We start from the raw sequence: 23,267 nt of genomic DNA, 5'->3' as shown, positions 1-23,267 counted from the left end.
TCCAATTTATATTGTATTCTGCATTGTTGAAATTACGGTGATAATAATGATGATTATGATTTATACAAATGTATATATAAATGACCCTTCAGAGTCACACAGTGCTTTACATAAGAAAGGGAAAACCAACCATGACTCAAACAACTGCAGTAAATATACAAAACATTGTTATGATCATCAATGGTTAAAGTGATAGTTCATCCAATATTAAAATGTCACTTATAATCCACTCACCCTCATGTTGACTAAGGGTTGGGATTGTTTTCAGAGTAATTTGTTCTTTTTTAGAGTTATAGACAAAAATGTTTGTTTATTTTAATAATAGCGACTGGAGCTCAGTATTTTTCGTCCTTATCTTCGTCCCAAAAGACACTTAAAAACGTCCAAATGCTTCCAAACTGCTCGTCTGTTACATCCCTCTTGTATTGAAGCCTTGACATGAGAGACGCATCATGACGGCCTGGTATCATCCACTCAAAACAAGCCTAAAATATACTTATTTTTCTGATCGATTCTTCTCATGTCGAGGCTTTCATTCAAGAGGGACGTTAGGGACGAGCACCAAAGAGGTGTTTGGATGAAGTGTCTTTTTGGACAAAGATGAAGACGAAGACAACTGAGCTACATTCGCTACATTAAAATGAACAAATATTTTCGTTGATAACCCTAAAAAAGAACAATTACTCTTAAAAATAATCCCAACCCTTAGTCGACATGAGAGTAGTACATTTTAGTTCGATCTTTGAGTGAACGATCACTAACGTTTTTATCTATAGTTTATTTATATATAGCACAAAGGCAAAGGCAAGGCACGGAGAAAGTGAACATTATGGAATGATTTTTATTTTTTAAGGTCAAAAGTGTTTTGCGGCTCCCATGGTTTACTTTCATGTAGGAAATTAAAGTCCCTTTAAAATGTAAAGGCAGATTATTGAATATTTACATGGAGAGAAAGTTGCTCTTTTGTGTAGGAGGTATAAATCAAAATCTATAAAAAGTTAAATGTTTAACCGTGGCACAGGATGGTAAAATGTCTTTGTTTATTATGTTTTTTGCACTTTATATTTATATAAAACATTCTTAAATCTTTAAATTTAATTGAATCATTTCTCTAGGTACATTAAAAACTTTGGGAGCCACACACAGGGATTTTGGATTTTTTCCTCATCATTCTCATGATGTAAAAAGGTGAGGTTCATACATCTTCCATTTTTTACTGATTCTTTGTCGATCGCGTCTTACCTAGTGCAGATTCAGTCCTCCTGGGCCTGGCGCGGGTCTAAAGATTCTGGGTCTTTGGTCATGTCCACAGTGGAGTTTGCAGAGTGACTGTTTAAAAGGTTGTGGACAGGTGTCTGTCATATTGATAAACCAGGTCAAACAGGTGCTGCTCATCCAGGTAACTAGTGCAGGACAAATCCTGACCTGTACTGTCTCAATTGGGAGTCTCTTATTCTGAAGATCCTAACATCCTGTTCAGGGTAATACAAAAAACGACCCTTTTTTCTGTTTTAAGTGCGTCGGTAAATTTTTGTTGTTGCTGTTTATCTTACAAATTTAATATCGGTATTTGTTCTGATTATCCGTTTTGGATTCAAATAATAATAAAAAATGAACATGTTACGCTGGATTCCATCACTGCCTGACACATGTGCAACATCTGCCTGTTTTCACGATTATTCTCTCTGCTGATTCAGTTTATCAAGCGATGGTGGTATAGTGGTGAGCATAGCTGCCTTCCAAGCAGTTGACCCGGGTTCGATTCCCGGCCATCGCAAATGACACTTCTTTTTTACCAATACTGATGTGTATTTAAAATGCTTTTGCTTATTATCTACTTATGAAAGTATCACATTCTAACCCAAAAAAAATATTGCTTTTACTTACAAAGTGACAAGTTATTTAACATGTGATCATGATTTGAGCCTGAACTTCTATACGTATTAAGAAAGTTCAAGATGGTTAAAATGTATAAATCAAAATCTCGAAAAATGTAAATGTTTAACCGTGGCACATGACTGTATAATGTATATATACATGATGGGTTGATGAGGCCTCATGAAACGGCTGATCATGATACAGTGTCTTTATATTGAAAGGCCATTAGATGGCGCTCTCAGCTTTATACTTTCTTAATGCATTTGCAGTTTTTTTTCGCAAACACGGTACAATTTTACCAAATATTCATATAGTTTACCTTACAGGTGAGCAGGACTGCACCAGTTATGCTGCACTGTTGCGCATAAAGATAGTTTAAAAGGTTTTTTTTTTTTAATTAAATACTGATGATAGTATCACATGTAAAACAAAAATATTGCTCTTACTTAAAAAAATGACAAATTAAACACATGATTTAAGCCTGAAATTCTATATGCATTAATGTTTTATTTTCCAGTGACGCATAAAAAACGAGCAGCTCTCTCCTTCATTTTACCTTTTATTTAAGCAAAAACTGTTACTGTAAGATGTAACTTTGCTGATATAAGAACAACATTAGTTCTTCAAGGTCATCAGAACTCTGGCTCCTCCCACACCTGTCTCACCTGTCTCACTCTTAAAGGAACAGTAACAACGCAAAACAATGAGCGTTATAGTATTTTACCTCAGTTTTGAAATTAATGCAGACCTAAAAGAAAAACAAAGATCTGGTAAACTATCATTTCTTTCAGCCTACATATTATATTTTTCAGTAAATCAGTTACAAACTAGGTATGATATCAAATCATTTCGTTTTTAATTTCAATTTATATTGTATTCTGCATTGTTGAAATTACGGTGATAATAATGATGATTATGATTTATACAAATGTATATATAAATGACCCTTCAGAGTCACACAGTGCTTTACATAAGAAAGGGAAAACCAACCATGACTCAAAAAACTGCACTAAATATACAAAACATTGTTATGATCATCAATGGTTAAAGTGATGGTTCATCCAATATTAAAATGTCACTTATAATCCACTCACCCTCATGTTGACTAAGGATTGGGATTATTTTCAGAGTAATCGGTTACTTTTTTAGAGTTATAGACAAAAATGTTTGTTTATTTTAATAATAGCGTCAGGAGCTCAGTATTTTTCATCCTTATCTTCGTCCCAAAAGACACTTAAAAACGTCCAAATGCTTCCAAACTGCTCGTCTGTTACATCCCTCTTGTATTGAAGCCTCGACATGAGAGATGCATCATGACGGCCTGGTATCATCCACTCAAAACAAGCCTAAAATATACTTTTTTTCTGATCGATTCTTCTCATGTCGAGGCTTTCATTCAAGAGGGATGTTAGGGACGAGCACCAAAGAGGTGTTTGGATGAAGTGTCTTTTTGGACGAAGATGAAGACGAAGACAACTGAGCTACATTCGCTACATTAAAATGAACAAATATTTTCGTTGATAACCCTAAAAAAGAACAATTACTCTTAAAAATAATCCCAACCCTTAGTCGACATGAGAGTAGAACATTTTAGTTTGATCTTTGAGTGAACGATCACCAATGTTTTTATCTATAGTTTATTTATATACAGCACAAAGGCAAAGGCAAGGCACGGAGAAAGTGAACATTATGGAATTATATTTATTTTTTAAGGTCAAAAGTGTTTTGCGGCTCCCATGGTTTACTTTCATGTAGGAAATTAAAGTACCTTTAAAATGTAAAGGCAGATTATTGAATATTTACATGGAGAGAAAGTTGCTCTTTTGTGTAGGAGGTATAAATCAAAATCTATAAAAAGTTAAATGTTTAACCGTGGCACAGGATGGTAAAATGTCTTTGTTTATTATGTTTTTTGCACTTTATATTTATATAAAACATTCTTAAATCTTTACATTTAATTGAATCATTTCTCTAGGTACATTAAAAACTCTGGGAGCCTCACACAGGGATTCTGGATTTTTTCCTCATCATTCTCATGATGTAAAAAGGTGAGGTTCATACATCTTCCATTTTTTACTGATTCTTTGTCGATCGCGTCTTACCTAGTGCAGATTCAGTCCTCCTGGGCCTGGCGCGGGTCTAAAGATTCTGGGTATTTGGTCATGTCCACAGTGGAGTTTGCAGAGTGACTGTTTAAAAGGTTGTGGACAGGTGTCTGTCATATTGATAAACCAGGTCAAACAGGTGCTGCTCATCCAGGTAACTAGTGCAGGACAAATCCTGACCTGTACTGTCTCAATTGGGAGTCTCTTATTCTGAAGATCCTAACATCCTGTTCAGGGTAATACAAAAAACAACCCTTTTTTCTGTTTTAAGTGCGTCGGTAAATTTTTGTTGTTGCTGTTTATCTTACAAATTTAATATCGGTATTTGTTCTGATTATCCGTTTTGGATTCAAATAATAATAAAAAATGAACATGTTACGCTGGATTCCATCACTGCCTGACACATGTGCAACATCTGCCTGTTTTCACGATTATTCTCTCTGCTGATTCAGTTTATCAAGCGATGGTGGTATAGTGGTGAGCATAGCTGCCTTCCAAGCAGTTGACCCGGGTTCGATTCCCGGCCATCGCAAATGACATTTCTTTTTTACCAATACTGATGTGTATTTAAAATGCTTTTGCTTATTATCTACTTATGAAAGTATCACATTCAAACCAAAAAAAAATATTGCTTTTACTTACAAAGTGACAAGTTATTTAACATGTGATCATGATTTGAGCCTGAACTTCTATACGTATTAAGAAAGTTCAAGATGGTTAAAATGTATAAATCAAAATCTCGAAAAATGTAAATGTTTAACCGTGGCACATGACTGTATAATGTATATATACATGATGGGTTGATGAGGCCTCATGAAACGGCTGATCATGATACAGTGTCTTCATATTGAAAGGCCATTAGATGGCGCTCTCTGCTTTATACTTTCTTAATGCATTTGCAGTTTTTTTTTTCGCAAACACGGTACAATTTTACCAAATATTCATATAGTTTACCTTACAGGTGAGCAGGACTGCACTAGTTATGCTGCACTGTTGCAATAAAGATAGTTTAAAATGTTTGTTTTTTTTAAATTAAATACTGATGATAGTATCACATGTAAAACAAAAATATTGCTCTTACTTAAAAAAATGACAAATTAAACACATGATTTAAGCCTGAAATTCTATATGTATTAAGAAGGTTTTATTTTCGAGTGACGCATAAAAAAGAGCAGCTCTCTCCTTCATTTTACCTTTTATTTAAGCAAAAACTGTTACTGTAAGATGTAACTTTGCTGATATAAGAAAATTAGTTCTTCAAGGTCATCAGAACTCTGGCTCCTCCCACACCTGTCTCACCTGTCTCACTCTTAAAGGAACAGTAACAACGCAAAACAATGAGCGTTATAGTATTTTACCTCAGTTTTGAAATTAATGCAGACCTAAAAGAAAAAGAAAGATCTGGTAAACTATCATTTCTTTCAGCCTACATATTATATTTTTCAGTAAATCAGTTACAAACGTGTACATTATTAGAAACTAGGTATGATATCAAATCATTTCGTTTTTAATTTCAATTTATATTGTATTCTGCATTGTTGAAATTACGGTGATAATAATGATGATTATGATTTATACAAATGTATATATAAATGACCCTTCAGAGTCACACAGTGCTTTACATAAGAAAGGGAAAACCAACCATGACTCAAACAACTGCAGTAAATATACAAAACATTGTTATGATCATCAATGGTTAAAGTGATAGTTCATCCAATATTAAAATGTCACTTATGTTCCACTCACCCTCATGTTGACTAAGGGTTGGGATTATTTTCAGAGTAATCTGTTCTTTTTTAGAGTTATAGACAAAAATGTTTGTTTATTTTAATAATAGCGACTGGAGCTCAGTATTTTTCGTCCTTATCTTCGTCCAAAAATACACTTAAAAACGTCCAAATGCTTCCAAACTGCTCGTCTGTTTTTTCTGATCGATTCTTCTCATGTCGAGGCTTTCATTCAAGAGGGACGTTACATACGAGAACCAAAGAGGTGTTTGGATGAAGTGTCTTTTTGGACAAAGATGAAGGCAACTGAGCTACATTCGCTACATTAAAATGAACCAACATTTTCGTCGAAAACCCTAAAAAAGAACAATTACTCTAAAATAATTCCAACCCTAAGTCAACATGAGAGTAGAAAATGAGTTTAGTTTGATCTTTGAGTGAACGATCACTAACTAAGGTTTTTATTTATAGTTTATTTATATACAGCACAAAGGCAAAGGCAAGGCACGGAAAAAGTGAACATTATGGAATAATATTTATTTTTTAAGGTCAAAAGTGTTTTGCGGCTCCCATGGTTTACTTTCATGTAGGAAATTAAAGTACCTTTAAAATGTAAAGGGAGATTATTGAATATTTACATGGAGAGAAAGTTAAAAAAAAAAGTTGCTCTTTTGTGAAGGTATAAATCAAAATCTATAAAAAGTTAATGGTTTAACCGTGGCACAGGATGGTAAAATGTCTTTATGTTTTTGCACTTTATATTTATATAAAACGTTGTTAAATCTTTAAATTTTACCGAATCATTTGTCTAGGTACATTAAAAATAACTTCAATTTCCAGTTTGGCCCCGGGCTCTCTGGGAGCCTCACACAGGGATTCTGGAATCTTTGCTCATCATTCTAATGATGTAAAAGGGTGAGGTTCATACGTGTTCCATTTTCTACTGATTGCTTGTCGATCCGTCTTACCTAGTGCAGATTCAGTCCTCCGGGGCCTGGCACGGGTCTAAAGATTTCGGAGTTTGGAGAGTGACTGTTTAAAAGGTTGTGGACAGGTGTCTGTCATATTGATAAAACAGGGTCAAACAGGTGCTGCTCATCCAGGTAACTAGTGCAGGACCTAAGAGCTTCTTAAAGAATAACTGACTGGTCGGTGCGAACGGGAAATCCTACTTGTTCATAGGCGACCAAATACTCAAATTACAGAGAAATTCACCAATGAATTCATTACAACAACAAAAAAAAAATCCTGCAACGTGATATCCTGGATTCCAGGCCTCTCATCTTTATTAAGTGGGAGAACTTTTGCACAATTGGACGACGACTATAAACCTTTTTACCGCACTGTAAAGGCTGGTGGTTATTTACCACCTTTATCCCGTGGCGCTAACAAATGATGCTAGCATAGTGGATTTATGGTCATTCATAGAGAGCACATCGACAGAGACCAAGAGAGTAGTCTGGAAGGGAGGTGTGGGGGGGGGGGGTCTCAAGAAGAGAAGCAAACGATGAGACCCGACATGATGGAAAGACGGGGAGAAAACCAGAGACACAATGAAGGATCGACATTTTCATTCAAAATAATAATTTTGAATAAACCTTCCTTTTTCCTTATTTCAAACCACTTTCTTTAGCAAAGTTGTTTTTTTAATCCTGAAAAAAATGATCAAAAACCACAGCAAACATTTATCACGTGTCCAACAGTTGAATGATCTACGATGATGACTGCGTCTAAATATGTTAAATCGCGTGTAAAAAAAAAGAAAGATTCTTTCACTTTATACATAATTTGTCATTTGCACCAGCCACAAAATTACCTCCAAGTCTCACTGGCGGCACCTACTGTCCATGATTGGAACAGCACTGAATTTGTGCTCCATGATGCAAACCATCCGAGCACCTCAAGCGTCCTTCACCACTTCTTCCTTCTTTTTAAGCCCCTTTAACAAGTTCCCCAGGTTGACCCTGTTCACTGACCACACCTTCTTTTGGGTCTTCTGGATGTATGAGGGCCAGAGGATGGACCCCAGACCGGTGTGAGTGCCGGTCAAGGAAGTAGGATTCTGCTGAAGAACGCGCGAGGCTTCCTGACACGAAGCCACAAACTGGTTCAGATTTTTGGAGTTGACGTTCCTGCTGACGTTCATAGAGGCTTCGAACGGGTTCTGGATGTGGAGCGGATTCACGTCGGGTTTGTTCTGCTCTTTGCCCTGCAGGAGAGAGGAGGGAGGAGGGAGTCAGTTCAAAAACAGGTTCACGTAGGGGACCAGCTCCTGCAAGTGTTCCCTCTGTCCTGTTGGTCATGCTGCTCTATGCCGCGATCTTTAACACCGGCTAAACCAGCGGGGAAGACATAGACTCAGGTTTATCTCTTTATTGATGAGCCCGTCTCACCGACAGGACTTGACATTTTCAAATGTAAAGACCGTCTGGAAGCAAAGAATCTTTGTTGAGCACTGATGTGTCGATAACATGGCTTGTAGCATTTCTCTATGCAAACCCAATAAAAAGGACCCGCACTTTCATAAAATAATTCATCACCAAAACGAATGTGTGCAGAAAGTATTGCCTTTTCTTTTTCCTGCGATGGCCCCCCCCCCCCCCCCGAGACCCATTTAGGATCTCACCTGCATCTTGCCCCAAGTAGCTGGGACAGACAGGCACCAGACACCATGTGACCCTGATAAGCTGTAGAAAATTAAGGAATGAAAAATATATAAACAATAACTTTCTAATGACGTTTGGCTACGTCTTGCATTAAGAAGAAAAAATGAGTCTGATGACTTTTAAAACTATTATCACAAGTTCACGGAGAGGGCGAGTCAAAGACTGAAGTGTGTTTGGGGAATTTTTCTTGTTTTTTTTCCCCTTAGGTTAATAAGCAGTGCAAATGATTGAATTAAAATATGCCAAAACAAGAATTTTCCATACGATAAATGTCACTGATCACAGGAGGACATAAAAAAAATTTGCCAAATGTCTAAAGCCCCAGTGATGAGTTCACTGAGAGGGGATGAGTGGAAGAGCGAGTGTTGGGGGGGATTTCTAATAAGCATTAGAAAAATTATTAAATTAAACCAAAAAAGTAGAAACACATTTTCCAATGAGGATTGATATGGTCTTGCTAAATGAAGAGAGACAAGGGTTGGGAAACCTATAATTAGCAAGTTAAAAAGAACAACATTTTTAAGTCTTTATCACTTTATCAAAAGCATCAATAAGGTATACATAAGCTAAAGACTAAATATTAAAAGTTCAGGAATAAAGGTTTGTTACCGTAAATACATAAAATGCTTTAAACAACTTTATTTTCTTATTTTTTGATAAAACATCCACTAAAGGCACATTTTTCAACAATGCTAGAGCTAAAAACCCCAAATAAATCCGACCACACACATCAAGTATTGTAGATGAACAAGCGATGCACAATAAAACCAATAACTAGATGTTTTATTAGGTGTAAAAATGCTCAAAATGATTGTGTTTTTCCCACACCGGGATGGAGTCTTTCAACCAAGTCCTGGGCCTAACGTCAGGAAACATGAATCATCGCAACATGCTGAGCGAGTCTTCCGCCCCATCATGCACCTGAACCTGGTTGATTTTCAGTGGCAGCCAGTACCATGACAAGAACAAAACCAACGTCAGTGGGAACCAGACGAGTTCGAAGAAACGTGTCTCCGTCACATGGACAGAAGGTGGAGGGGGGCTCCGGATGGGAACGCGAAAAGCCATCTGTCAGACATGAAGTGAGGCGAAGAATTGTGGCGCTCTAAAGTTGATTTACGCTCGCCTCTGCTCCACTGGACTGGCTGTGGACCCGGGTCACGGTCGTCTACCTGCGGGTCCTCCTCTGCTGTGTCAGATTTGATATTGGGCTCATATATTAAACCGCGGGGTCTCTCTTTTACCACCGCCATCAATTCATTAAAGTCCCGGCGCTACCCGAACCCCGGCATCTCCTATAATATGCAACCGGCGCTGAAGCTTGTGAGGAGAAGAAACTGGTTATCAGGAGGATATTAGTCAACGTTATTAATGATCGGCCCCCGAGAGAAAATTGCTCCTGACGCTCATTTTTCAGATAAGGTATCATCCGGGGACACACTCCTGAAAAACTTCTGCATACATCACAGCGTGGTAATGATTAAAACTTACAAACAGGCAGCACGATGAGTACGATATGCTTTTGTTTACTTGTTGCTCGACGAAGCTACTAATTAGGATCTCAGCCCCCGGGGCCCCCTGGTGGTCACCATCAATCACGCATGACGACGACAGCTGTCATCGGCGTGTGAGTGGGGGGGGCGCTCTTTATTAGAAGCACATTTCTCGGCGGGAGACGAACTGTGGGAACAGAAGGAGCTGAAATGGCTCAACGCGAGAACATCTTCTCTTTGTAGTGTCAGGAGATCAAATGTTGTTTTTTCTTAACGTGTAGACTGTCAAATATCTGACACGAAATTGACTCGGCATTAGATATGCCTGTTTGGTTGATAGATAACATGACGAAGTGCCCCCATCTTGGAAATACATGGGAGAATACATACAAGTACTTGGATATAAATTAAAAAAAAGAAGACGAGTCTAGTTTGTTTGGAATGTATTTTGTTCTTATATATTCAATTATTCACACAAGTTAAAAAAGCCAGTATGGACTCGTCTGGAAAGTTTGATGCCAACTTTCTCCTCAAAATTCCTCTTGACATTTGTTTTAAACCTGCCTTTGGTAATATTAAAGCACTACTACGTAACATTTTGATATTATATTGACATCTTCTGTAATGATTGGTTTCATTAAAGAAAAAAAAAAGTAATTATTCTAGCAATAGTGCCGTGTACAAGAAGGGCCGAAGTCGCCTCCACCTCCTGGGGAGACTGAGGTCCTTCGGAGTGTGCAGACCACTTTTAAGGACCTTTTATGACTCTGTGGTAGCCTCTGCTATCCACTACGCTGTGGTCTGCTGGGGAGCAGGCAGCACGGACCGGGACAGGAAGAGACTGAACAGGCTGGTCACGAGGGCCGGCTCTGTCCTGGGCCGCTCGCTGGACTCGGTGGAGGAGGTGGGAGAGAGGAGGACACTCTCCAGACTCTCCTCCATCAGGGACAACGCTCTTCACCCACTGCACCTGACCGTGGAGGAGCTGGCCAGCTCCTTCAGTGGCAGGCTCAGGCCCCCCAGTGTAGGACGGAGCGTTATAGAAGGTCCTTCATCCCAACTGGTGTCAGGATATTTAACTCTCTACTTTAAATATCCTGATGCTAATCCGTAGCGTGTTTTTCTTCTTGTGTGCTTTTTATTTTATTTTTTTTCCGTCTTTTATTTCTATTTTATTTTATTTTTATTCTATTTTATTTTGTTAATAGTGTCAATTTCTAATTTTGTAAATAATTTGTATATATAAGATCGTTTTTATTTTATTTTGTATTATCTCTTGTACTATTTCTTTCTCCTTGCACTTTATTTTCTTCCAACTGCGCTGTTGTGAAAGTGTGTTTCCCCTCTGGGGATGAATAAAGCCTTTCTATTCTATTCTATTCTATTCTCTTCACTTGGAAACATTTTCCAAGTGACATGCCGGGCCACCATGTGACCACCAAACTGCTTAAAGGAATGAGACGGTGGTTGCGTTCATTTAAATTATTAGTAAGGTGTCGGGATTGGGGTTTTCTTTATGGGAAAATTCATTTTGTAAACAATGCAGATTGTCGTGAAAACTGAAGCGTCTCCAGAACTGCCGACACAATCTAAACCCTTTTCAATGTCACTGTTACAACAGTTGCTGGAGCCTGAGACAAACAATGTTCCACAGAGCTGCTTCAACATCAAGCCTATTCAGATAAAGATGGCTTTTTGTCCACAGAAAAACAGCAACTCTTTATTGGTTGCTGTTCGAGAAGTCGTTTTGCAGTGTATTCATCCGTCAAGTTTCATGTCAACGAAGGTTATGAGTCGAATTATTTGGGTAACGGGGGGGAACGATCACATAAAATTAAAAGAAAGACATTTTCCTAAGGACAAGGTCATCGCTTCAGTGGCATCTAGAATGTGATTGTCAATTTGAATGGTGATGGAATTTTAGTCTATTTTGTTAAACATTTTTGGTCCCAGAACTACACACACCTGTAAATTCAGAAGCTGGTCCATCAATTTTTCTATTCGCATCTAAAACTATTAAAAAAAGAGGTTTCTTGTTTTTGTCACACCTTTAAACCTCAAATGAACCAAAATGGAAGCTTATAAACCCCCAGACTTTGACTGCTGAAACACAGTTTTAAAATAGTTATTTTTAATAAGTTATTTAAAGAAACACTTTTGCTTTCGAATTGATCATTTAAACAGGGATGTGAGTTGAGTGCCAGTCGTGAAAAATGAAACTCTACTATCAAGACAAACGTAAAAATGGAAAAAAAAACAACCCAAAAAACTAAAATACTACTAAAGGAGTAGTGCAGATTTTTTTGCAGATCAATAGAAAATATTTAGTCAATTAAAGTCTTGGTAACACTGATGCATGTTGCAAGCCATGGATGAGAGTCGAGGTAAATATGTAGTTTAAAAAAAAAGGGAATTTTGTCTCCTTTCTAAAAACTCCATCCTCTCGAGTCCCTCCTTCAGTCGTCTGCACACAATCTCAAGAACATATTTCATTTGCAGGCCTTTGTACACCGTTCTTATCTAAACCTTGAATTAATCGTATCTATTCCATCTCTGAATGACCTAATCCACCCGCTGGGATCAATAAAGCATTCAGATTGTGATTATCGTATCGTGCTTTTGATCAAGTCTAAACAGCAGTCGGGGGCTTGATTGCGTCACCCCCCCCCCCCACCCCACCACACACCCCATCATCCTCCAGGACAGATTTAGTCCTTTGAAGACTTAATGCTGAGAATTAGTGTGTTGATTTTTTACATTTCATGATCGGGAGGTGAACGTCTGAGGGTTCTGGAGGCAGAGACTCGCAGCCAATCACACGCTGTGCAGCGATTTCTCTCCCGAAACCGACGCCACCGCGAGAGATATTAAGGTTAATAATGTAGGTTCTGTCTGGAAGACTCGTGTCCCTCGAGGACAGAGTGTGCTGGCGTCGCTCTCAAAGTCATTTATAAAGCAAATATTCCTCACTTGAAGGCACTGCGAGGGTTTTGCTGAGCTAGTGTTTAAAGAAACACTGAATCCAATATCGATAGTCTGAGCCTTACATAAGCCTTATGGACACGACTAGTTAGTGAGATGTGTCACTCGTCTCTCCACGGTCTCGAGGATTGTTGTCTGCAGGCCGGGATGATCTCACTAGATTCTCCTTCCTCCGGTTCAGTGGTATTTTCGGCTTGTGTGACTCAGCAGCCAGAGGACGAACACCAGGAGCGGGAAATCTTTCAAAATCAATTTGAAATATCATGTCTTTTCACAAATGTCCAGCTCGGTGATGATTAAACGTGCGTTTCCGCACATCCCGAATCTAGTTGTGTAACCCCCTCAACTATGGTTACATAACGCCAGAGGACCCCGACACACGTCGGTGCTTCTGGAGAAATCACCGACATGCAGGTTCACTCAAGCGTCGGTGCCGCACTGGATGCACACATTAAGAAAGCTGCGTACTAAAAAGATATAAATCTAGGATTCATTCCCATAGCTATGCTGCTTTCACAGCCACCTCTAGGTGGCAGCATAGAACTCAGTAGCTCCTACCAGTGTCTGTATTTAAAGATGAACAACTATCTCTTTCATTGGCACCTTCTACGTAGTGATGAGGCTTCATGAAATATCGTGATACAGTGTCTTCATTTTGAAAGACCACTAGATGTCAATTTCCATTAGAAAAATCATGCCAGGTTTAATAGAACCAGTGGATTAGAGTCAAAGATTATAAAGCAAAGAGTGCCATCTAGTGGCCTTTCAAAATTAAGACACTGTATCATGTTTTATCTTGATCTTTAAAATATATACTTTATTGAATATTGTTTTGATTGTTTAAGCGCTTTGTGACCCTCGACTGGAAAAGCGCTATACAAATAAAAATTACTTACTTACTATCATGATACCTCATCATGTGTTTCACATGCCACACGAGACACCTCATGTGGTCAGTGTTAAACAATAAAAACTGATAATTTAGAAATGTTTTCTGCCAGAATTTTATCCAGCTGTTTTTTTACATTAGTAATTATTAGTTCAAGTTTTAATATAACTTGCCAAAGTCCTTCTTTTTCTTTTTTTAAGATTCTTTTTTGGAAGTTCCAATTTTGAAATAAAGAGCGTTTGTATCATATATAAACGCTTTGTTCCTTAGTTTTATGATATATATTTAAAAAGACCAAATTTAATAAAATTTCAACTTCAAATTATTTTTCTGATAGTGACATCTCATCACATCGAACTTGCTTTTCTTTTTCCCTTTCTTGAAACTCCCCGACAGGTCCTGGTATAGGATTTTAAAGTACCCTGACTTGTAAGAGGCGCTTTACAAATAATGACTTACTTAAATAAACATCCACAAATAGAGCCACAATTGAAAGGAATCTGAAAGAGAAGTCCAGTCTGTTGGATTATAAACGGCTGTAATCAATCTTATAATGTCAGCATTTTCCTAACCTAGCAGAGACTCCAGCTCCTTGCATTTGCCATTCTCACTGCCGAGAACACTTGGGTATTGATTTTATTTTCATTAGAATATCGATCGGGCTAAAAAAGCGAGGCTCAGCGGCAGGCAACAGTCTAACTGCTGCATCTACATATCAGGGAACGACAGGCTCACTAATCACACCGGCGGCGGCTCATTCACGAAAATGCAGAGGAAAGTTAAGTGCACTTGACTTCTCACTACAGGGTTTCGAATTCCACCGCGGCATCCACCGTCCTCCACGCTTGCCCTGAAAGAATGTAATCGTGTTTACGACAACAACTTGCCGTGACCGCCCTTGGCTTTTAATTTGTTAATAAATACCGGTAGCGTAATTGTTTCGTCGAATGAACGTAATAAAATCGTCCTCGGTTGACTGTTTTTTAACATTTTCAACTTTTCTATATCCAACTGTAAAAGGTAAACAACATGGGCGCAGCCGTTTCGGAAGCTCGTGTCAACGGTAAACGGACGACGGAAACAGCCGAGCAGTTCCGAGTGATAAACTCGTTACATCAGCGTCTCGAAGTAGGTAAAGGTGTCCGGTGAATTCTGGTCAGGCAGCAGAACTTTAATAATGCCAAGTAAGGAAAGGGTGAAAAAAAGTTTAAAAAAATGACAGGCTGTTGGGAAAAAATTTAGCAAAATACACCACTTTTTTAGGTAGGTTTGCTTAAATGCATTGCTCAAAGTATTTAGTGGTTTGTTTGCCCTCGAAATTCGCCAAATCCTGAAATCTCATTACTTATTTTACTTTAACATATAATCCTGTCATTTATTATCATGCTCTTGTAATTCACATGACTTAAACAAGTATGCCAGGAGCTTATTAATTCAAGTTCATGAATATTTGTTATAATACATATTTGTTATAAATGAATAATTACTAGCAGTAGAAGCACAAGATGTTAATGCAAGGCTGATATGCTAGAATGACATTATGTCAAAGTGCATCATTTTAAATCAACATTTACTTTGGTGCCCTAAAATGTTTGCTCTTCTTTCAAGGCAACACTTGCCTGGACCTTAAAAAGTTTATATTCGGAGCCTGTCACAATATTGCATCAAAGATCTTCATTCACACATGTTTTCCCCTGAACAGGGAGCTGTGGTGAAAAAAAATGAAATTGAATGCCAAATAAAACAAACAAAATCCAACATTTAGTGCCATCTGGTATGACATTCAAACAATGAAAGATCAATTACTAATGATCTGTAATGAATTTATCAACTGTTTTAGTTGCAGAGAAAAAATAAATAAATCAACCTCAGTTTAATTAATTTAAAAGTATTATTGTGAGGCTAACACAGATCTAGTCATACACACCCCAGCAACTCAAGCATAAGCAAGCAAGTTAGAAATTTAAAATTAGATTATTGTAAGTAAGTAAGTAATATTTATTTATATAGCGCTTTTCCAGACCAGGGTCACAAAGCGCTTAAACAAACAAAACAATACTCAAAAAAGTATATACACTTTAAAGATCAAGACAATACTGAGAACAACACAGGAGTTCCAGAAAATCAAGGAAAAGCCTGAACAAATAGAAACGTCTTAAGATGTTTCTTAAAGAAGTCAGTAGATCCATCAAGCACAAAGAGAGAGGAAGATCGTTCCAAAGCTTAGGAGCAACAGCCTGAAAAGATTTCTCTCCTCTGGTCCTGAACCGTGTGAGAGGAACCATAAGTAGATTCTGATCCACAGACCTCAGAGCCCGAGCTGGGGTGTAAGGCTGGATCAGATCACTGATGTAAGGAGGAGCCTGACAATGAATAGATCTGAAAGTAAGAACCAGAATTTTAAAGTTGATCCTGAAAGAAACTGGAAGCCAGTGAAGAGTATTAAGGATCGGAGAAATGTGAGTTCTTCTACTATATATTTGTGAGTTATATTGTGATTAAAATATAATAATTTTTACTGTTATAATTATAATAACACATTTTATTTATAAGGCGCCTTTCAAGTGACACAAGGACAACATACAAACATGATGAAGCGACAGTGAAATAGACAACAGTAAAACAGAAGTTTTAAAAATAAGAAAGAAAGGAAAGTTAAAAGGTTTCTTAAAAGGGACAAAAACAAGAGTGTTACGGTGAAAAAACCTGAAGTTCATTAATCACTAATTATTGCATTATTTGACACCTCCTCATTGTAACATAAGTACTTATACAGAGCTCCACTAGATGCTTATTACGTTCAGAAAATGTATTTTCTTCTGTTTAATATCATATCTGTTCTGGAATATCAGACAGTTATAGAAGCCATGTGTAGGTCTTCCATGACGTAAAGCAAAAATCCTTGAAGATTTATGGATCCAGATGGTAATCAAGCAACATAACCAAATGTAATCATCTGTTCCTCGTGCCATTATCTAAAAAAAGGACTGTGATGAGCAACAGATTAATCATATACGTGTCACCCGATTAAATGTCTCATTGTTGAATTTAAATGCCGCCGACCTCACTTTATTATCAGTGTTCCTCCTTTAATCTCGCAGATTATTTCACCGTACCTGGAGGCACAGTTCAATTCTCAGTTATTAATCCCTCGGATTAGAGCCCGCAATGGATCTCCTCAAAACTGCAACAGATAATAATATAAAGAAGAATAGAAAAGCGATATAATGACGCATCCCTCTGCCAAAATGACTTTATAAAATATAATGAAAACAATAAAACATGTTTTGTGATTTAAAAAAAAAAGTTTTGTCTTTCAACAAACAGCCTCATGATAGGGAAGTTGTCGTCCATTAATGATAGTGATTTATTACACTAATGGTCTTCACATGAGAAACCCTCAAATTAATAATTATAGTTTGTTCTATTGATCCTTTCACAAGTGACACCATTTTTGTAATCTCTTCAGTGAAAAGATGAAGCGTACGTACCGTCCTGATGTTTATGGACATCTTGTCGAACGGGAACGTGGCATAGAAGTCAAAGAACTCGCACAGCAGACTCCCTAAGAGAGCAAGAAAAAGGGCAGGTAAGCATTCAGGGCCACTAACGGGATCATCAATACTTTTGAGTTACAGCCCTGCAGGCTGAGTCGGCGCTCTCGTGCTCACCGAGCGTTTCCGTGTTGCTCTGGAGCCGAATCCTGCTGATGTCGCCGACGAGCGAGCAGTCATTCTCCCCGATCACACACTTGTCCGCGGGACCTTGTAGGGGCGAGAGCCGGGACACAAGGTAAATGGATGCCTTAACATGGCACCCAGGGTCATAAACAAGACACAAACTGATGATGACACACACACACACAGAGGAAGAGGGATGTGTATATGGTGCTGGGCGGAGATCCTACTGCTTTGTTCGTCCTCCGAGCGTGGATTTGTCTCTTCTTGCAAGCCATGTGTTCACAGTTCAAATGTGTGCGTGCAAGCACGTCTCTGATTCATATCTATTGTAATGCGCTAGCACTTGCCTGCCCCCCCCGTGTGTGTACATGTGTTGGCCTGCGTCTGCATGTTTAAGTGTGTGTGTGCCCGCTGGCTTGCAGCGGTGTCCTGAGGAGGCAAGGTCAACGACCTTCCCAGAGTGATGGGCCTTTTATAGTCCTGTAAGCACTCTCTGTCATGGAGGCACCACTAAACTAGCTGGTGAGATACGTGTGCGTGTGTGTGTGTGTGTGTCTGAGTCTGCATGAGTGTATGATTGCTCTCGGAGGGCAATTATGAGGCGACCAAGGTGAAGCGTGTCGCTGAATGCAGCAGTGTGCCAACATTAATGATGTCAGAGAGGTGACACGAGACACTTCATACAAACATTGTCCAGTTCATTGACACTGTAAGAGATTATCAAACTGCTGGTTCTCAGGAACACTCGTCAAGTTCATGATCTACTTCATAAAAAAAAGGAGCAAAAGACGATGAGGGGCCGGTTCCGATCAAAGTAGAAAAAGTTCTTTAAAGTTCAAAATATGAATAAAAGTTTTATAAATTCCGGACGACAGTTCTTTGTCACCGGCTCGAAGTGAAGTTACAGAGATGCTGACCATTTTCTTAAATAATAACTAGCTTACATATGCCCGGGTTACTTACTTATTACGTATGTTAATATAGAGCAGTGTATATTATAAGCAATATATAACCAGTATATAACACTTAATTAAAACATCACAACTTACAATTCAAATACAATTATGCAAGTGAGATATTTTGGTTAATTGTAAGAATTATTGTTCATTATATAAACTATTTTCATCAAATGTGTATTTGCATATTTCCATATAACCTTTTCTCCTTGGTGTTTGACAGACTGTAACCAAATATTATGAAGCCCATTGAAAGTAGCAGAAACTTAACTGAGTGAAACTTGTCAATGCAGATACAAAACGCCCTTTTCTTGGGCGCCTTACAGGGAAGTGTTTCACTGAAACCATTTCTCTCATAGCACTTCTGGTTTCTCGTCTTATGTAAAGCCACGCTTCCCTAATGACTGACAAGACACGTTTTTAAGAACTCGTTTTGATTAAACCATTCATCTTAATCGTCGTGTGTTCATGAGCACAGTTTCTCTGTAAATTCTATTTGTACCTGCAAGTTCTTGTAGATGGTCCACGGTGGGGATTATGGGAGGGTTGCTCTTCTGCAGGAAGAACAGCACCATGATCGTGAGGGAGAAGTTGGTGATCCAGGCGCCAGAGACTTTGCTGGTGATGCCGTTAACACTGGCCCAGTAACGAACCACGCAAACGAGGGGCTTCACACGAGGGTCAAGTGTGCTATAGATATAAAACATCTCTGTGCTTTTTATGCCAATGCTGTAGAGAAGAAAAAAAACTCACAATTACATTGTGATCTAATTTATCCTTTACATTCAAAAAAAAAAGAAAAGAGGTGAAACATTTTAAATAAAGCCGATATTCTTATGATGGCTGCAGCAGATAAAACAATTATTTTAGACACGAGAAATTCATCAATGGTGTAATTCTGACACCTTGTGGCCCTATTGAAACATGCAGTTATTAGGGGTTCGTTTTTTGTTCAATAAAATATCTTTGATAAGCCCATGTATTCACATTGAACATCCTTGGAATACATTTTATATAGGCTTTAATGAAGACATCAAATACAGTATATTGAAGTGACATTTCTAAAGATCACTTATTCCGATGGGAGGAAGTAATAAAACCTAAACGGATAATTTAGTGTAAATAGCAGTTAAGGGTCGTAAAATTGATACAATTTATTTTTTTTACTTTGCATCTTGACTTCTCTATAAATGATAATAATAAATGTACATTTTTAATGAAAATTTCGATTTGTTAATTAAACCTTCATTAACATATCAAGTTTTTCCATACGTGATCATCTTTTATTTATTTTATATTTTTCATATTTACATTTATTCATCTACATGAGATTTAAAGACATTGACAGTCAAAGATAAATGAATGTGACATTACCGAAAACTTCCTACAGATGGCACTAATGAGCAAATTAAGTAGTATCTTTGCCTTTAAACAGCCAGTAGAAAGAGGAAGTTTTTACCCAAGCATGAACTCAAACTTCTTGGATTGTATTGAATTCAGTTGTTGACTTCAAAATACACATCATTCTTTCTATTTAACTAATTTTTAAGACATAACATCCGTCTCTATAGCTTATGCGGGTCAATCCGACTTGCTCCGCGTGATGGCTAGAAGGTGGTAAGTAGAACCACGGTAACAATTGTAACTTCGGGTTTAGTTTGGGGCTTTTGAAACGACAGCGTAGCGGAGACCGTATAAGGAAGTAAACCTCAAGATGATTCCGTGATGATGCCTCACAGAAACTTTGACATTTTATGGCATGACCTCTCTGCTACATGAAACTGACCAACTGTGTGACTCTCTAGTTATGAAACACCAGTCATTTTGTGATAAAAACATCAGCGACGGACTCGCACGAACACGCACCTGTTACTGGCTGTGAGATCACAGAGCAAACCAGATGGCTCGTGGACAAACCGCACCAAAGGGACTCTGGCTCGAAGGATTTTCTGCATCCTTCCATATCCGGGCCCATACATGTCCAGGAAAGTGGCAATGGTGGTGAGTGCCATGATGTTGTCTCCATGCTCAGAGGAGGCCGACTTCGTCACATGATGCAGGGATAGACCTGATCGGTGCGGCTGAAAAAGACAATACATTCAGTTATAAAAGTATAAGATCAATCATGATTTTGATAGATATCGCACATGCAACATATCTCCTTTAAGGTTTAACCCATTTAGAACTAAAACAGTATACTTTCAACCACGGCTGAGCCGTACTTTTCAAATGTTGCACATGGGATTCTAATTACAAAATCCTAAACAATCAATTAAAAAAAAAAAGGTTTCTGAAGCAGAAGACGATAGCTGCTACGCATCGTTCATGGCATGTAAGCTATAAAAACAAGGCAAGATTGAAGCTCAGCCAGTGCCTATCAAGTTAGAAAGTGGTTGATGGGCATTTTGTTTTACACTTTTGGTGGGTTTCAGTCAAAACCAAGCACAAAAGAAAGATTTATTTTAGTGTAGGACCCTTGATACAGGGGAATATTGTAATTATTATTGTTCTTGACCTAGAGTACTTGATTCAGGATGTAAAGGCTGCATGACTCTTGACAAAGTCAAAGCAGTTTCTTTCGTTTTGGAACCAATACATGGCTTTTAAAGCTGCTGGAGTCAAATGTATCCTCTCATCCTCAGTCATTACCAAAATTTTGCAGGATTTTCTTGTTCCTTTAGCTGACGTCTGTAAGTATTTTAATGTTAAAATAAAAAATAAAATATATATATATATGATTTAATAACATAAAATATATACACATTGTTAAATATGATACAGTATGGTTTGAAACGAAATTTTGATATTCAATTGTATCAATGTTTTTTCTTACACCTCTTAAATAAGGTCCTACTACAGCATCTCAAAGCTGGATATTGTTTTTCTAAATAACAAGTTTGCTAAATAGCTTAAATTTTAACTTTAAATTGTCTCTTAATTCTGTCAGTTCTTAACACACTCCGTTTAGAAATACTATTACATAAAAATATGAATATACAGTAAAAAAAAAAAACAAAAAAAAAAACAATAATGTTGAATATCTACCAGATATTGAAAATAAGTAAGATAAGTGGTAAAAAATAATCCAAAAATACAATATTTTAACAATTCTACACTAACAGGTAAATCCAAACAAGCCATAATCACAAGGGTTCCCACTTTCACTCACCTTCATTACCTTCTTTTGAACTTTATTGGCACCTCCACCACAGTCCAAAAACATATCCAGGTCACAGTCAGGCTTCCCGAAACCATTTACAGAAGAACCGAACGGCCTAACAGTGCATTTCGGAAACAGAGCAGCAGCAAAGTCCTGTAGCAGAGAACACACGAGGAAGCGCAGTCGAGTGTCTTCTTCGGTGAGCTGCTGCCCCTGAGTTAGTAAAAGCATCTGTTTGTCCATCTGAAAGAGAGGACGCGGACAAGGCTTGTGTTAAAAGACAGATTTAAATTTCATATTTACAACAAAAGTTGCGTTAACTCACACTTGTTTCCTTCGACAGTTGATCCTTGAGGTCGTTCTTGACACCGGTTTTCGGTTGGGCACGATTGATCGGTGTCGGAATGGAATCGAACACAAGGTTCTTTAAGAAGAGCATTCTGGACCTGGAGGTCAGCAAGCATCTTTGACTGACATCCGTTACGTGGATACTTTCCAGTAGAGAGGAGACACCGTTTCCGCTTGCATATTCTACAACGACAAACGCGTCCTACCCGGAGAGAAAAAGTTAATACCATATTCATTGACAATGGGATTGGAAAATGTAATGGTTAAATTATACATTTCAATTTCATTTTTTAAAATGAAATGTTGTTCTTTAAGAATTCCATATATTTTTGTGGGTTAATTGAATTCAGTAATTTCTGCATTGAAAAGTTGACCATGTTTTTATTCAAACAAACCTGTTGTTTTTTGTTGTTGTTTTTTATTCTACAAAGGGGATAATCTAATTATAATTATTGAAAAATGATATAGTGCCATCTTAATCGGTTGAAAGTTCAATCAAGTAGCTTGGTAATCATTTGTAGTGATGGGCTGATGAAGCTTCATGAAGCAGTGTCATGTTGTTCAGGTCCGTAGGTGGCGCCATCAGTTTAAAAATGTTTCATAAGTTGTTTCAAACAAAAAGGAAAATAGAGCAGAGACCGCCATCTAGTGGACTCTGAAACCAATGACACTGCTTCATGAAGCTTCATCGGACCATCTCTACTCATTTGGTATCGTCTGGTTGGCCGATCTGTGACGTACTTCCACACACACTTGCAAAAACACACTTACAGAGTTACTGGATTTGAAGAAGTTGTTGATAGGTCCATATTGTTCTAGGTATGATTTTATTGTTTGCGTGGAGACTCCGGGTGGACAGCTGATGAGGACAGATCTCTTCGCCTGTTCTTGTCTCTCTGCTTGGAGGCTGTTAAACGACTTGTGATCCTTCCTGGGAGCTGCAGAACAAATGCATTCCACCATATTATAAAACAGATTGAATTAATAAACATTGAATAAAACAACGTCATATAAACAGAAGAAACCATTATCCACATGTGACATATTTTTATTAACACAAAGAGAAGGACGAATAATAAAAAAATGTTTAAGACTTTGTTGCTGTTAAAAAAACAACAAAAAACATCTCCAATCAGAAGTTAAATAAAGTTTCTTATGTTGACGTTAGCTGAAGTGTTAGCCTCGATTTATTTACCGACCTTGGACCCTTTCATTTCTATTCAACGCAGGGATTTTCGCAGCCGCGGACCTCGTGGCATGACATCTGTGAATAACCGAGTCCAACTTTCGAAGGCACGAAACGAGGCTGATCTTGACGGGCATATGAAGACCACACGCTAACACGGAGGACGCCATTGCTCGCGGCGGTCTGCGCAGGCGCGC

General features: G+C 38.0%; 1 protein-coding gene and 2 non-coding genes across 4 annotated transcripts; 2 read left to right on the top strand and 1 right to left on the bottom strand.

The window, feature by feature from the left end:
- Positions 1-1,705: 1,705 nt before the first annotated feature.
- trnag-ucc (transfer RNA glycine (anticodon UCC)) lies at positions 1,706-1,777 on the top strand. Its single transcript has one exon. It is a non-coding gene; the product is annotated as a tRNA-Gly (tRNA).
- A 2,666-nt stretch (positions 1,778-4,443) lies between these two features.
- On the top strand, positions 4,444-4,515 carry trnag-ucc (transfer RNA glycine (anticodon UCC)). The gene has a single exon. It is a non-coding gene; the product is annotated as a tRNA-Gly (tRNA).
- A 2,454-nt stretch (positions 4,516-6,969) lies between these two features.
- mtpap (mitochondrial poly(A) polymerase) lies at positions 6,970-23,250 on the bottom strand. 2 transcript variants are annotated; one of them, XM_087788783.1, is made up of 9 exons: positions 23,084-23,250; positions 22,656-22,822; positions 21,862-22,086; positions 21,546-21,779; positions 20,243-20,457; positions 18,879-19,105; positions 17,412-17,504; positions 17,232-17,305; positions 6,970-7,919 (listed from the first exon to the last, which is right to left on the bottom strand). In XM_087788783.1, exons 1-9 carry the CDS (start codon positions 23,238-23,240, stop codon positions 7,611-7,613), a joined length of 1,701 nt encoding a protein of 566 aa, XP_087644909.1. In that variant the 5' UTR covers positions 23,241-23,250; the 3' UTR covers positions 6,970-7,610. The 2 variants fall into 2 exon arrangements, with proteins under 2 accessions (XP_087644909.1, XP_087644910.1); XM_087788784.1 differs by having other exon boundaries at positions 21,555-21,779.
- Between the last annotated feature and the right edge of the window lie 17 nt (positions 23,251-23,267).

Source organism: Callionymus lyra, chromosome 4 (genome assembly GCF_982586985.1).
Source record: "Callionymus lyra chromosome 4, fCalLyr1.hap1.1, whole genome shotgun sequence".
Lineage (NCBI taxonomy): Eukaryota > Metazoa > Chordata > Actinopteri > Syngnathiformes > Callionymidae > Callionymus > Callionymus lyra.
Note: the sequence above shows the minus strand (reverse complement) of the source record. Positions and strands in the feature narration are given on the sequence as shown.

Bases quoted from the DNA above. Each gene is read 5' to 3' on its own strand.
- mtpap (XM_087788783.1), bottom strand. From the start codon at position 23,240: ATGGCGTCCTCCGTGTTAGCGTGTGGTCTTCATATGCCCGTCAAGATC. The intron at 22,087-22,655 runs GTAAGTGTGTTT...CTCTCCGGGTAG, and splicing joins TCTTCAAATCCAGTAACTCT to GACGCGTTTGTCGTTGTAGA. The intron at 7,920-17,231 runs GTACGTACGCTT...TCTCTCCTGCAG, and splicing joins TGTCCATAAACATCAGGACG to GGCAAAGAGCAGAACAAACC.